Source organism: Lichenostomus cassidix, chromosome 5, assembly GCF_008360975.1.
Source record: "Lichenostomus cassidix isolate B80296 chromosome 5, HeHo_3.0, whole genome shotgun sequence".
In the NCBI taxonomy this organism is placed as follows: Eukaryota; Metazoa; Chordata; class Aves; order Passeriformes; family Meliphagidae; genus Lichenostomus; species Lichenostomus cassidix.
The window spans coordinates 47530542-47543419 of NC_139486.1; the positions used below are offsets into that span (position 1 = coordinate 47530542).

At 51.2% G+C, this 12878-nt stretch overlaps 1 protein-coding gene across 1 annotated transcript; it reads right to left on the reverse strand.

Annotated features, from left to right (window-relative positions):
* Window positions 1-3453: 3453 nt before the first annotated feature.
* Window positions 3454-5176, reverse strand: CDKN1C (cyclin dependent kinase inhibitor 1C). The gene is made up of 3 exons (XM_085062898.1): window positions 4501-5176; window positions 4285-4411; window positions 3454-4151 (listed from the first exon to the last, which is right to left on the reverse strand). The coding sequence occupies exons 1-2, from the start codon at window positions 4949-4951 to the stop codon at window positions 4290-4292; spliced, it is 573 nt and encodes a 190-aa protein (XP_084919024.1). The 5' UTR covers window positions 4952-5176; the 3' UTR covers window positions 3454-4151; window positions 4285-4289.
* Window positions 5177-12878: the final 7702 nt, after the last annotated feature.

The window sequence follows — 12878 nt, forward strand, 5'->3', positions numbered from 1 at the left end:
TGTTTTGCCTTGCTCTGTTCCAAAATGATTGTCAAGAATAACATTTCAGAGCATATCCAGGTGGGGGGAAGGCATTGGAAAACCATTTTAATGTCACCTGTAGTGATAGGTGACAATGCGGCTTAAAAAAAAATCCTGTTCCCTGATGAATTATTTTATACTCCTTGCTTAGTTATTTCTTGTATATATATATATGTGCGTGTGTGTTTGTATATATGCAACTATTCTTCATATCTGTTTTTTTGCTTAAAAATGGTCAATCAATTTGTATCTCTCTTTGTGGATCCTTCACATGAATCTCCCTGTGCAGACATCGTACCAAGCAATCACAGCTCATTGCAAGCGAATTAGGCATTTAGTGAATTTATTTTATTTCCATATCAAAACATAGGAAATTATTCTTTTTAAATGATGGGTTTTTTCCCCATCCTGTTACATACACCTCCTGCTCATTAGCAACAAATATTTGCTGAAGTAGTGGAAAGCAGCTTTTTGTTTATTTTAAGTGATAATAGGAGTAGTTTTGGCCCAGAAAGAAAAGTTGTGGCTAGGAAGGAGAATGATTCCCAGCGTCAACCATATGTTGCATTCATCTAACTGAAGTGGCTTAATTACTGGTAGATGTTGCTGCGCTCATAAAGATAGCGCTAACCTTTTTGCCAAGATTGTTTGCTGATAATTGCATTCACTAAAAAAAAAAATTAAAATCTGAAAGACTTCCTCCCACCAAGCTCCCCATCCAGTCTTGCTTCAGTGCCCTTTCCCTTTAGATGCCCACCACATTGAGAGATGCTAGTATGAAAAGATTTCTGGAGGTCCAGCAATGTTAACGCTCCTGTCTTGGTCTTTCTTGGGGCAGGGGAGGAACTGCAGGAGCTGTGCTCCAAATGCACGGCTCTGCTCCTTGGGAGAGGGAGCAGTGGTGATTTTAGAGTAGATTATTCCTCTAATTGCGTAGCTGGTTTCAGTCTGGGATTAAGGCAGCTCAAATAATGGCCTGACTTTTTGTAGCTGTAATGAGCAGCAAGTTTGGTCCTTCAAGACCCCTGATATTTTGAATCCTTTCCAAAAATATTCCTGTCGTCAAATCCAAAGTGGAATTTGGGATTTAGCGCTAAGGGGTAAGTGGGTTGGCGGTAACAACCGGCAGCCTCCCTCCGCTTCTGCCTATGCATTCTCATGATAAAGGGCACTTTAAAGCCCCTCTGACAATGAATGAGTCCTAGTTAAATATTTCAAGAACTTCTTTACATGGTTTCCTCTGATGCATGTACTGTTGAGACATCTGTCTTCCGTACTAATAAAGTGGTCTAGATTTAAAATGAACTTCATTGGATTGCTTTGAAACTATAGGCACATATGGTTCATAATTAGCTGGATATCTCTTATAGTTAAATGATTTTTTTTTCTCTCTCTCTCTCTCTGTCGCCCATTCGCATCAATAATAGAAGCAAACAAAGTTCCAATTGTTCCCTGTTGCGGGACATTATGTGCCTGAATAAATGGATGTTGGCTGTGTCTACATGGATTTGCCATATGGCTACAAAGGCCGAAAGAATAGGGGCAGTGTGCTTTGTGCCGGGGCGAGGAGGGCCGGCCGGGCTGGGTGGGGCAGGGCGCGGGGGCGGCCGCACACCTTCCCGCACCCCCGGCCCTGCTGCGGGAGCCCCGGGGGCTGCGGGATGTGGCCCTCCCTGCTGCGGGCCGCACACCCCACCGCTCCTCTCGGGCAGTGCCCGTGAGCTGGAATTATTTGCTTTAGAGCCCCGTGCCTAAACTCTCCCCGCGGTGAGAGCTTGCCTCCTGAGCCAGGCCGGGCACACCTCGTGGCTCCTCCGGCCGAGGTATTGGGAGCTCGGAGCAGGGATCTTTCATTGCAAAAAGTCCTATTATTAGTTGCGGGCTGGGACAATGGAGGTCCCAAAGGCACCTGCTTTCATGAAAGCGAGAGAAAAGCCCATAAATCCTGGAGGATCCAGCTGCCTCACTCCGGGTATTGTTGGCTTTCATAAGGAAAGGGAAAAGCTATTTTTCTTTTCAAAGGGGGGGAAAATCGTATTGAGTCAGCGGCCACTGATGCGGGCGTGTAAAATAATCCCGTTCTGATTAAGCGATCATGGAGCTGGAGGTAATCAATGTTACTTTTACAGCCAGGAGCGTTTGGCGGCCGTGACAGCGGGGGGAGAGGTTGGGGGATAAGGAGGGGGAGGCAGAGAGGAGCGCTGTGACGGCGGGAAGACGATGTGGGTAAACCCTGAGCCTCATTCACCCTGAACCTCATTCTCTCTGCTCCCTCCCCCCTCCGTGGAAGTGTATCATACAGAGATCAGAAAGCCAGGGAGTGACGCCCTCTTGGTCTCCCCCAGCTGCTGGGTCCAGTGTGGGGGTGCAGCATTTCAGGGAGGTGCAAAGTTGGGGAGTGGAGTCTGAAAGGTGTAAATCAGTCCAGTCAGTCCCCACGGCTCTGGGAGCCTGGTCCTCTTCCCATCTGTACTCTCCAGCATGCCCATCCTGCACCACCTGCAGCCAGCGCCAGACCTGGTCTGCCCCGTTCCCTGGGCAGCGCAGGGTTGGGACCCAGAGCAGGGTGTGTGCCCTGACCCCAGGGGCTCTGTGCAGATCCCACGGCTCTAACCTGCCCTCGGGCCACGGCAACGAGGTGATGCCGCACATGCATGCTGTGACAGCACTGTCACCAAAGCACTGTCAAAATGCTGGCTGTTTTGTCTGGGTGGGAGGGTTTATTTCGTGTGTGTGTGTGTGTGCTGTTTTGTTTTTTACTTGTTTTAGGGCGAGCTGGAACTGCCGCCTTTCCCAGAACTGTTGTGTTTGTCCTGTAAATCATTGCTGGGCAAGAGGTACCAGGAAGTGCTTCCCTGCAGTAGCCAGGGCTCTGGGCTCCAGGCTGGGGACTGAAGGCCCGCGGCCGAAAGGGGGGGTGAGGGGGAAAGGTTTGCACAGCCAAGACAGAGCCACCCCCCCAGTGCTGAGCGCGCCGAGGGCCATGCTTGGCACGCACCAGCCACCCCCCCGAGGCTGTCCCCAAGACAGGGAGGCAGCGGCCCCAGCCCCGATGTGGTGAGGGGGGGGTAGATACAGCCTCGGGAAGAAAGGGTGAACTGTTAGAAGTTACCATTACAACGTGCCGAAAGGCCGAAGTCAGGGTGTGATGAAGGGCGTGTGCTCCCCTCACGCTTGGTTAACTCCAGCAGCACTCAGGAGTTTGAACTTGTTTTTAAAGGAAGACGCAGCCCTGCTTTCCCCTCCGAAGCAGAATCCAGTTTTTGGCGGCGGGGTGGCGGTGGGAGCTCCGGGGTCGCTCTCTGGGGCAGAACCCCCTCCAGGGAGAGACTCAGAGCTGGGCTTGGCTCCCCCGCCCAAGCCTCCAGGGCTGTCCCTGCCACCCCCCTCCCCCGGACTTCCCCTCCAGCACACACCAGAAGCAGGCTTGCGGCCGTTTCCTGACTTTTATTTAATTTTATTATTGAAGTTGTGGTATTATTTGCAATGGCAGTGGTACAGATCGGCTCAGGATCCATTGAAACAGATTTGTCTTCAAGTAAGGTCTAAAAAATATTTTGATTCATAGCTACATCTTGTGAATGCAAAAAACAAACAAAAAAAATCCACTATAAAAATAAATTTACATTTTGTGAATAACAAAAGCAAATATAGTGCCCTTTGGCTTAACCAAAAGAAAAACAAAAGACTATTGGATGTCAAAGTTATCCACGTTTCTGACATAAATAGAAAATATAAGTTAGTATAACTCTTAAAAAAAGTTTTGTACAAATATACACTTGTTTTTTTCATTTTTCCTTTTTTTGCACTGAGAGCTCAGCAGAGATTAAACATTTCTTATAAATGACTTTTAAAGCTTTACACTTCTGGCCAGTGTACTCACATTAGGCATAATACATTTCTATACAGAACGTCATACATTGCACTGTTGTACGATAACACTGCTCCGTGCGCGGCCGGCGCTGCGGCTCCGCTGCGGCTCCGGTTCCCGCTCCGGCTCCAGCTCCCGGGCCGGGCGGGCGCGGGGGGGTCCCGGCTCGCCGCGCCTCCCGCCCCGGCCCCCCGCGCCTCCGGGGCGTCGCGCCTCCCGGGGCGGCGCGCCTCTCCCGTGGGTGCAGTAGTGCAAAAGTCTAGGGAAGGACAAAAACGAGGAGGGAAAAAAAATAAGCAAGAAAAAAAATTGGTGGTGGTTGTAAGAAGTAAGTACGAGAGCGCCGCGGAAAGCGCCAGGACTCCCTCGCCCGCCCCCCGGGCGAGTCTCACCTGGCTCACCGGAGCCGCTTGCGGGGGGTCTGCTCAGCCGGCACGGCGGCGGGGGGCGGCGGGCAGCCGGCGGGGCGCTCCGCCGCCGCCTTGGGCTCCGCCGGCCTTTTTCTCCTCGCGAAGAAATCTGGATGGGGGACGGAGAGGAAGGAGGGGTCCGTCAGCCACTGCGGCAGGACGCCCTCCGCCCCCCGCGCCCCCCGGCTCCCCACGCACCTGTGATGCGGGCGGTCGGGCCCCTCCGGCGGAGCCGCATGCCGCGGCGGCGGGGCGCGGCGCGGTTCTCCCGGCTCAGGCGCCCCCCGGGCCCCTTGCCGGCGGCGGGCGGTGGCGGCGGCGAAGGGGGCGCCCGGAGGAGAGGGACGCGGCACCGTCCCACCTGCAGAGTCTCCCGGTAGAAAGCGGGCACGGCGCCGGCCTCCACCTCCTCCCAGCGCAGGCGGCCGGGCCCCGGCAGCGGCGTGTCGGTTTGGAAGTTGTAGTCCCAGCGGCGCTGGTCGTCCTCCCCCATCTCCCGCAGGCGCTCCCGCAGCTCCCGGCCCAGCTCCTCGTGGTCCACCGGCCCGAAGAGGCTCCTGCAGACGGGGCTGCGGCCGTGCCCGGCCAGGGCTCGCCGGGCGGAGAGGCGCTCCAGGGCGGCGGCGCCGGAGAGGTGCACGTTGGACATCGCCGCCGGGCAGGACGCTGCGGGCCGGGAAGGCGTGAGTGCCCCCCCGCCGCTCCTCTCCTCCCGTCCCGTCCGCTCGCTCGCTCCTACTCAGATCGGCCCTGCGTCCCGCCTTTGAGCCCCTGCCCCCGGCCGCTGCCTTTTAAACCCCGCTCCCCGCGAGTGCGAGCAAAACACCATTAGCATAATAGTGTTTCCCCGCCGCCGGCCCGCAGCGATTGGCGGGGCCCCCCCCGCCGCCCCCCGGCCCCCGCGGCAGCGCTCCTGCCCGCGCCCTCCATTGGCTTAGCCGGGCAGCGCCGCGCCGCAACCGGCCGCATTGGCCCGCACTGGCCCGGCCCGGCCCGGGGGGGGCGGCCCCGGCTCTGGCCCGGCCCCGGGGGGCGGCCGCCCCGCTCCCCGCCCGCGGCCGGCCCCACTCCCTTTGTCTGCCGCCGGCCGCGGCTCCGCCGCCGCTTCCAACCCGGCGGCTTTCGGGGTTGTTTTTTCCCCCCGCTCCGCGTTGCCTTTTCCACGTGAAGGGTGCGTGTGGGAGTGGTTTTGTTATTATTTTTATTATTATTTTGTTTGGTTGTTGGTTTTTTTTTCTCCTCGAGGAGTGTCGCCAGGACTTTTTGCAGCATCCGTGGAGCGCGGGGTCTCGGGGCGGGGGAGGTGATGTGTGTGGAGGAAAACGGGATCGTTTCTGGCTCGGGGAGTTTTATTACGCTGCTGCAAAACAAAGCGAGATGCTTGCAGATTTCAAAACAAGCTGAAGGCTATTTTTAAAAATAGGGCTTCTCAGCTGCATGGAAGTAATAACTTGCAGCTTTAGTGAATAGAAGTACATGAAAACCACAGCATTTTCCTCTCCTAACTTTAAAACCCACATAATACGTGTTTGTTCACTGCAGATGAACTAATCTCGCTATTGTGTTGCCAGGGATCAGCTGGCTTGTGCTTTACATTTTCTGCAGGTCACTGCAATCATTGCCTTTTGTTGTTTTGGGATGGAGGAGTATGGAAGGAAAAGAAGGGGGAGCATAATTGACACCATGCTAAAATTGGTCCCAGAACATCATCAATGTTGATGCATGTCTCAGAGGGTTATTTTTTCATCTGCAAACAGCAAGGGGAAAGATGAACCTCTTTCATGCTGTTTGTTTGGGGACCCCCTCACTCCTCGTGTTCCTATTGCTCTTGCCTTTGGAAAATACAAACCCTTAGGCAAAACCAACTTGGATGGTTTTATTCCCTAGAGGTAATAAAATGAATATGAATTCCTAGGATGTGCTGGCTCTGCAAAGACTGCCCAGGTGCTGGCTTACTGCAGGGCTGGAGGGGTTGCAGCTTTAGGCCCCTTAGTGCAATGTTGACTCCAGGTAGGTCAGCTTCAAGAAGAGCAGCATTTGTCTTTGCATCCGTGGAAAGGCCTTCCCAGGTGCACCAAAGTAAGCCCATGGTGTTTATTCAGCCCACGCCTGTGACAGAGCAGCCCTCCAGCACCACTGGGGACCCTCATTCCTGCCCCTGCCATGCTGGTGAGGAGCTTGGGCAGCTGGGACAGCTCCCAGGGACTGCACCTTCAGTGGTGCTTCCAAAGTCTGCCCACACCAGGAGGTACCAGCAGTGCCCATGGGTTTGGGCCCATGGACCTGGTGTTGGCTGCTGCTAGCAGATTGTTGGAGCCTGACTCATGGCACAAGAAGGATCTATCCATGCTCAGGCTGCTGAGCAATGAGATGCCATGGCAGGTTGGATCTCCTAAAGTAATTTCCTGATGCTTGTGGGGACAGATGGGCTGCACAGTGGGAAGGGTCTGTAGTTTTGTGACTGGGAAAAGAAGATGCAGCAAATGTCTTCAGGATGCAGATCCCTACTTGTTTCCTGGGGAAGCATAGAGTCACAGCTGGCAGAAGACTTTGCTGACCAGTGGTACAGACAAACCATTTTCATTTCACTAATGGTGGCAGCACAGGTGTTTTAGGAAATGTCAAGACTTTTTTTTCTTTTAAAGATGCCTGTTCAGAGCTCACACCAGCCTGTGAACTGAAAAATGTACCCATGGGGCTATTTTAGATTAATACTACCACACTGTCCTTTCTGTCCCAAAATGGCCCTTGAAGGTGGCCACATGGAGGTCTCTTGGCCCAAAGGATATAATTTAGGGAGCAGGTAATGAGTTCCTCTCCTAGTTCCTCATCACTAAGAGCACATAATCTTAAAAAACAAGAGGTGAGCATCAATTAGGCGTGGGTTCAGGCAGGAGAGAAGGGGTAGGTCTCACAGGCTGGGACAGTCAGAGAACATGGTCAACATGGCACAGTGTTCACCTGGGACTTCTTTCAGTAGCTACCAAATGCATCTCTCGGGATGTCGGTTGGGGTTGTTTGAGGAATAAACGTGCTATGCAGAGAAAATACTTCGAGTTCCCCAAGAAACCTGCTGGAAAAGTGCCTTTTATTCAAGACTCGAGCCAGAAGGCAATGGCCAGGTCCCTGCAGACAGGGGCTCTTTGTGAGGAGCCCCGCGAACCTGCTGCCGTCCTCCCCCTGTGCCGGAGAGGCTGCCTTTCCTGTGCTCTGCCTCCTCGGTTTTAGACATTCCTGCCATGAAAGCTGAGTGAGCAAGATCCCCTGCTATTTGCAAGATGTGGGCGTGCCCTCTGCAAAATCCACGTCGTTGTCCTTCCAAACCCGTTCCAGAGGTTAGCCAATATTTACGCAGTGCTTGATGGACGCAAGGAACGACCGTTTCAACGTTCAGGGGTTGCCTTGTGTTTGAGGCCACTTCACCTTCCAGCTCACCTGGGAGGTGAAGCGGCTCAGGTTTGAGGTTACCAGCTCTGTTTTTTTAGTTCAGCTTCCTAACTGTTAATGCTCCCTAATGCTTTGACTGGGTTTTTTCTTGTCCCACTATACATTTAGGTTTTAAGCTGGTGGTGACAGTCCTGGGCACTTTCTGCTCACAAGTAGCCAGTTCTGGCATTGTCTGTTTTTCTTTTCTGTGTGGAGATAGAGAGCACCCAGCCCATTTGAGGAGGAAATACTGCATGCACAAAGAGAGGTTTTTAATTTGGTGAATCTGTGAACTCTCAGGCCAGAGGGGTAGGTTATGATCCTCTAAACCAGCAGTTTGCCTAACATGAGCCACAAAATCTAACCCAAGAGCTCCTACTACCAAGCCTATTAACTTCTTTAGAAATTCCTGCTCCAGAACGCTGAGCAGAGTAATTACTGCTATGGTGAGAACAATGGCCCATAAGAATGAAACATTTTTGCTCAAAATATCCAAGTCATATCTGCTTATGTCAGAAAAAATAATGCCTTTAACTAGTGTGTATTCCTGCTGGCTGCTCCATTTCAAAAGGGTGAGGGGAGGGAAAAGCAAACTCCTTTATGGCCTGTGCATCATTGTAAAGGGATTGCAATTGCAGGAGGTTTACTGCATTTGACTGTTCCTGTTTGCAGAGAGTACAGGTTGACTGTCAGAGCCAGGGCTGACTCTGATGGCTTAGCAGATAGGGGAAGAGAGGTCCTTGCACTGTAAATTGAGCAAGGAGCAACCAAGGAAAACTGATAAGAAGTTATGGAGGTACCAAAAGAGATTCTCGGTGCTGTCATTCTGATGGGGCTGGCTGTTGTGCAGCTCCAGGTTAACTTATTCAGAAGAGAGGGTTTAGTGGGATGCTTGTGTACAGAGGCAAAGAGTCCTCATGACATGGTGCCATGGAGGAGCACTCCTCTGTCTTTTGGCAAGTCTTGGAGTGAACTTCTCCTGCAGGGATTGTCCTCAGCATGCTGCCAGACAGGCAGACCTATCGTTGGGCCCCTGAGGCTGGGAGGTTTGTGCTTTGCTCTCTTCTCATTTCCTTTAGTACACAGTTATCATTTACACTCAGCAATGTTTAACTCAGGATTCTTCAAATGTTGTGTGATCCACATGTGATTGCTTCATTTCAGAACATGTTATATCCCATAATTGCTTTAGTGGAGGCACAGGCCAATAGACATTGGTGCTTTATCTCCTTTGCACTTCTCTTTTACTATGCATGTGATCATAAGCAATTTGCATTTATACCGGTGGCAATTTTGCTTGGTACTTTGGAATGCTGCTTAAATAAACTGATTACAATTAAAGTTCAAGTTAGGACAGGCTGTTCAAACTCCTCATCGAGGCTTTTATACCACCAAAGTGACGATTCAAATTATTCAAACTCATGTACAGTCAGAATTTTCCATTTTTGACAAGGCCATAAAATGTCAAATTATTAGATTTGATAGCTGGGCAAAACCACACTAGTTCAGGGGTTAAAACGGGAAAAGGCAGTCTGAATCCTGAAAAATTCTGGCAGCTTCAATTCAGTTTGAATTGATTTTTGTTGTGTTCCAAAAAATACGCAAAAGCTAGTATCTCAGGAAAAAACTGCTTCATTTAATTTCATTTCCTTTAATTTTTATTATTATTATTATTATTATTCTTTCTGTTCTTGGCTGTTAAAAGAAGAGCCAGCCCTGCTGTCTGGCTGCTGTGCATCATTAGGGCAGCACAAAGGTAGCAGTGCTTTTAGCCTCATCTATTGATGGACCTGCCAGGGCACCAGGGGCCATTGCATTCACTCTTCACACTCCTCTTTTGCTCTTTCCATCATGTTGTTTTACTAGATGAACTCCACTTGCCATCTGGCCCTTCACACTGACTGGGAGCCTGACTTGTTTGCAGGATGCTGTGCTGTTAACTTGGAAAGCAGGCTGGGAATGGCAGGTACCAAACAGCATTTTGAGATCACAGTACATACTTATGGAGGATGGCTCTTTTTTGCTTTATGTCTGTGAAGTTATATTTGAGCAGTAGTTAAATACTCCATTTATTTATATTCCCTGCTTTTCTGTTGCTGTAATTTCTGTCAAAGTCATGCTCTACACTCACAGGTCTTGTTCACTGCCACTCTCAGCATTAAACGAGAGGTTTGCATTTTGCTTGTTTTGACATTCCCCTCGCCTTTCATCCTGATCCATGGCAATATTATTTTTGGAGTAGCTTTTCATAGGTTATTTCTGCTTTATCTAGGGGGAGGTAGTGGTGAAGGGGCCATTACACAGGTTTTATTTTTGGTTTCATGTTTCTTAAGTAAACAGGATTTTACTGCTGCTAGTCTAGCACGAGTCCTGAAGGAGATCGTTCATGGCCTGGGCTGTGGCGGAGGGGAGGTGCCTGGTCCGAAAGCAAGCCCAAGAGCAGCGGTGAGTGCATCAGAGGCAGCTTCACATGGATCCCAGCGCACGCCCGGAGGGAGCAAAACCTGAAGAGTACCAAAAAACTTCCCAAAGCACTAGAAAAGTCTTGCAATCTGACTATGAAAGCAACACACATTCCAGAAGTGGAAAGTGTCTGAAGAATCCTGACGATGCAGACCTTAAAAAAGGAGTTTGAAGGGAAGAGCAAATGAATCCAAGTTCACTCGCCCCAGTCCGTGCGGCGCTGGCGGAAAACCTACCGAGGCGATCAGTGTTTGCGCTCGGGCTGTGCCCCCACCTCCTCCTTTCCTCCCCGTTCCGCAGCTCTCTGCCCCTCGTCTGCAGCCGGAGCTGCTAAACCCGTGTCCGGCCGTGGCCCGGAGCTGGGGATGCGGCGATGCGCGGGGCAATGGTGCCCTCTAATGTCGGGCGGCCCTGAGCGCCGCCCGCTCGCCCGCCCCGCTCCCCCGCTCGCCCCACCTTCCCCGCATTGGCATCCCCTGTCATCCCGCACCCCGGAGCCGCCCTGCCCTGTCGGCGCGTTCTCCCGCCGCCCGGGGATGTCTGCGTGTGAGCCCGGGACTCGAGATGCTGTTCATGGCATAAGGGAGCTCCGGGTTGGGCTTGGTAACAGGTTCCCCACTTCCCCACGGAGATGTCTCAGGGCATAGTTTGCTGGGGACAGCCCAGGCCACCAGCCTGCAGACAGCCCTGGGCAGCTCGAGGGGGAGCAGGTTATGGAAAGGTGCAGGATTTAAATCTGTACGGTGTGCACAGTGCTTCTAGAGTAAGGAGACACATCGCATCTCATCCTAGAGAGATCTCATCTCACCATCCTAGAGATTTCTCAAGTTGCTCCAAGTTCATATGATTCTTTGGCAAGATCTATTAATAGAAGAATACACCAACTTTGTTCTGTGAAAAATTAGGGTTGAGGTGTAACTTGGCTATCACAGAATCATAGAATGGCTTGTGTTGGAAGGGACCTTAAAGGTCATCTAGTTCCAACCCCCTGCCATGGGCAGGGACATCTTCCACAGGTTGCTCAGAGCCCCATCCAACCTGGCCTTGGACATTTCTAGGGCTGGGGCATTGTCAACTTCTCTGGGCAACCTGTGCCATCCTCACGGTAAAGAATTTTTTCCTAATATCTATTCTAAATATTTTGGTTTAAAACTCTTAGCCCTCATTCTGTCACTGCACTCCATATAAAGAATCCCTTCCCTTCTTTACTTTAGGCCCCTTTTAGGTCCTGGGAGGTCATTCTAAGGTTCCAGCTGTTCTAACTGTCCCAGCATGTATCCATAGGAGAGGTGCTCCAGCCCTCTGATCATCTTCATGGACCTCCCCTGGACTCATTCCAACAAGTCCTTCTTATGGGAGCCCCAGAGCTGGACGCAGCACTCCAGGTGGGGTGTCATGGAGGCAGAGTAGAGAAGCAGAATTCCCTCTCTGGACCTGCTGCCCACACTGCTCTTGATGCAGCTCAGGATGCTGTTGGCTTTTGGGCTGCAAGGGCACATTGTCAGGTCATGTTGAGCTTCTCATCTGCCAACACCCTCAGTCCTTCCCCCCAGTCTTCTCTCAATCTATTCTCTGCCCAGTCTGAATTTGTGCTTGGGATTGCCCTGACACACATGCAGGACCTGGCACTTGGCCTTCTTGAACTTCATGAGGTTCACACAGTCCCACCTCTCAAGCCTGTCAGGGTCCCTCTGGATGGCATCTGACATCATAAGGTATGGAATATCCCTTTGGTTAATTTGGGTCAGTGGCCTAGTTGTGTCCCCCACAGGATAGCACTGATGCTGTGCCAGTGCTGCTCAGCACTAGCCAAAACACTGGTGTGTTACCAACACTTCCTAGCCAAATTCCTTTTTCTCCTTTTTAAAAGGGAGCAGTTTGTTTCCCCCTTTTCAGTCACTGGGAACTTTGCCAAACTGCCACTTCTCAAATATGACAGACAGTGACTTAGCTCAATGGCAGCTCCAACCCTGGCTGTCCAAGACATGCAGATACAGCTGTAGAGGATGCAGACCTTGAGACACTTCTCTGGCTTCATGGAGGGCTGGCATGCTCAGGGAGCCCCAGGAGTTTTGCCTCTTTTACATTTTCCTGTGGCAGACTCCCTCTCTGTTAATGGTTGGCAAAGTAACACAGTCCTGTGGGATCTGGCTGTTCCTTTCTTACACCCCAAGCTGGATTCCCTCTTCTTATCTGCCTCTCCCTCAGGGCTTGCTCCTTCCATTCCCTGTGATGGGGTGTTGAGATATCCTGCAATGACGCAGCATGATGAGATAATCTGTCCTCCCTCCCCATCCCCTGGCTTCTTGTTTGTATTCTTTGATTAATTTATCTTCTTGCCTACAGCTTTAAATTTGCTTTTAGGGTAGTAACTTTCTGAAGACACAGCACTAAAATTTATTATTTTTTTAATCTTTAAAAGCAATTACTTTATAATCTCTCTGCTAGAATCATAGCAATAATTTTGCTGCAAGCATTGAATGTGGCCCAAACATCACCCAGCCAGAGGTGAACCTGCACAGGGAGTGGTTCAATGAGCTCCCTTGGGGGAGTCCATCATGCTCATTTTACAGCAGTTTAACCATAATAGGGCTGCCATGCCCTCAATAAGGTATGTATACCTACAGAGTGAGGAGTTAATTGTACCTGGATCCAGCAGCACGCTGCAAACACATTTATACAATGCA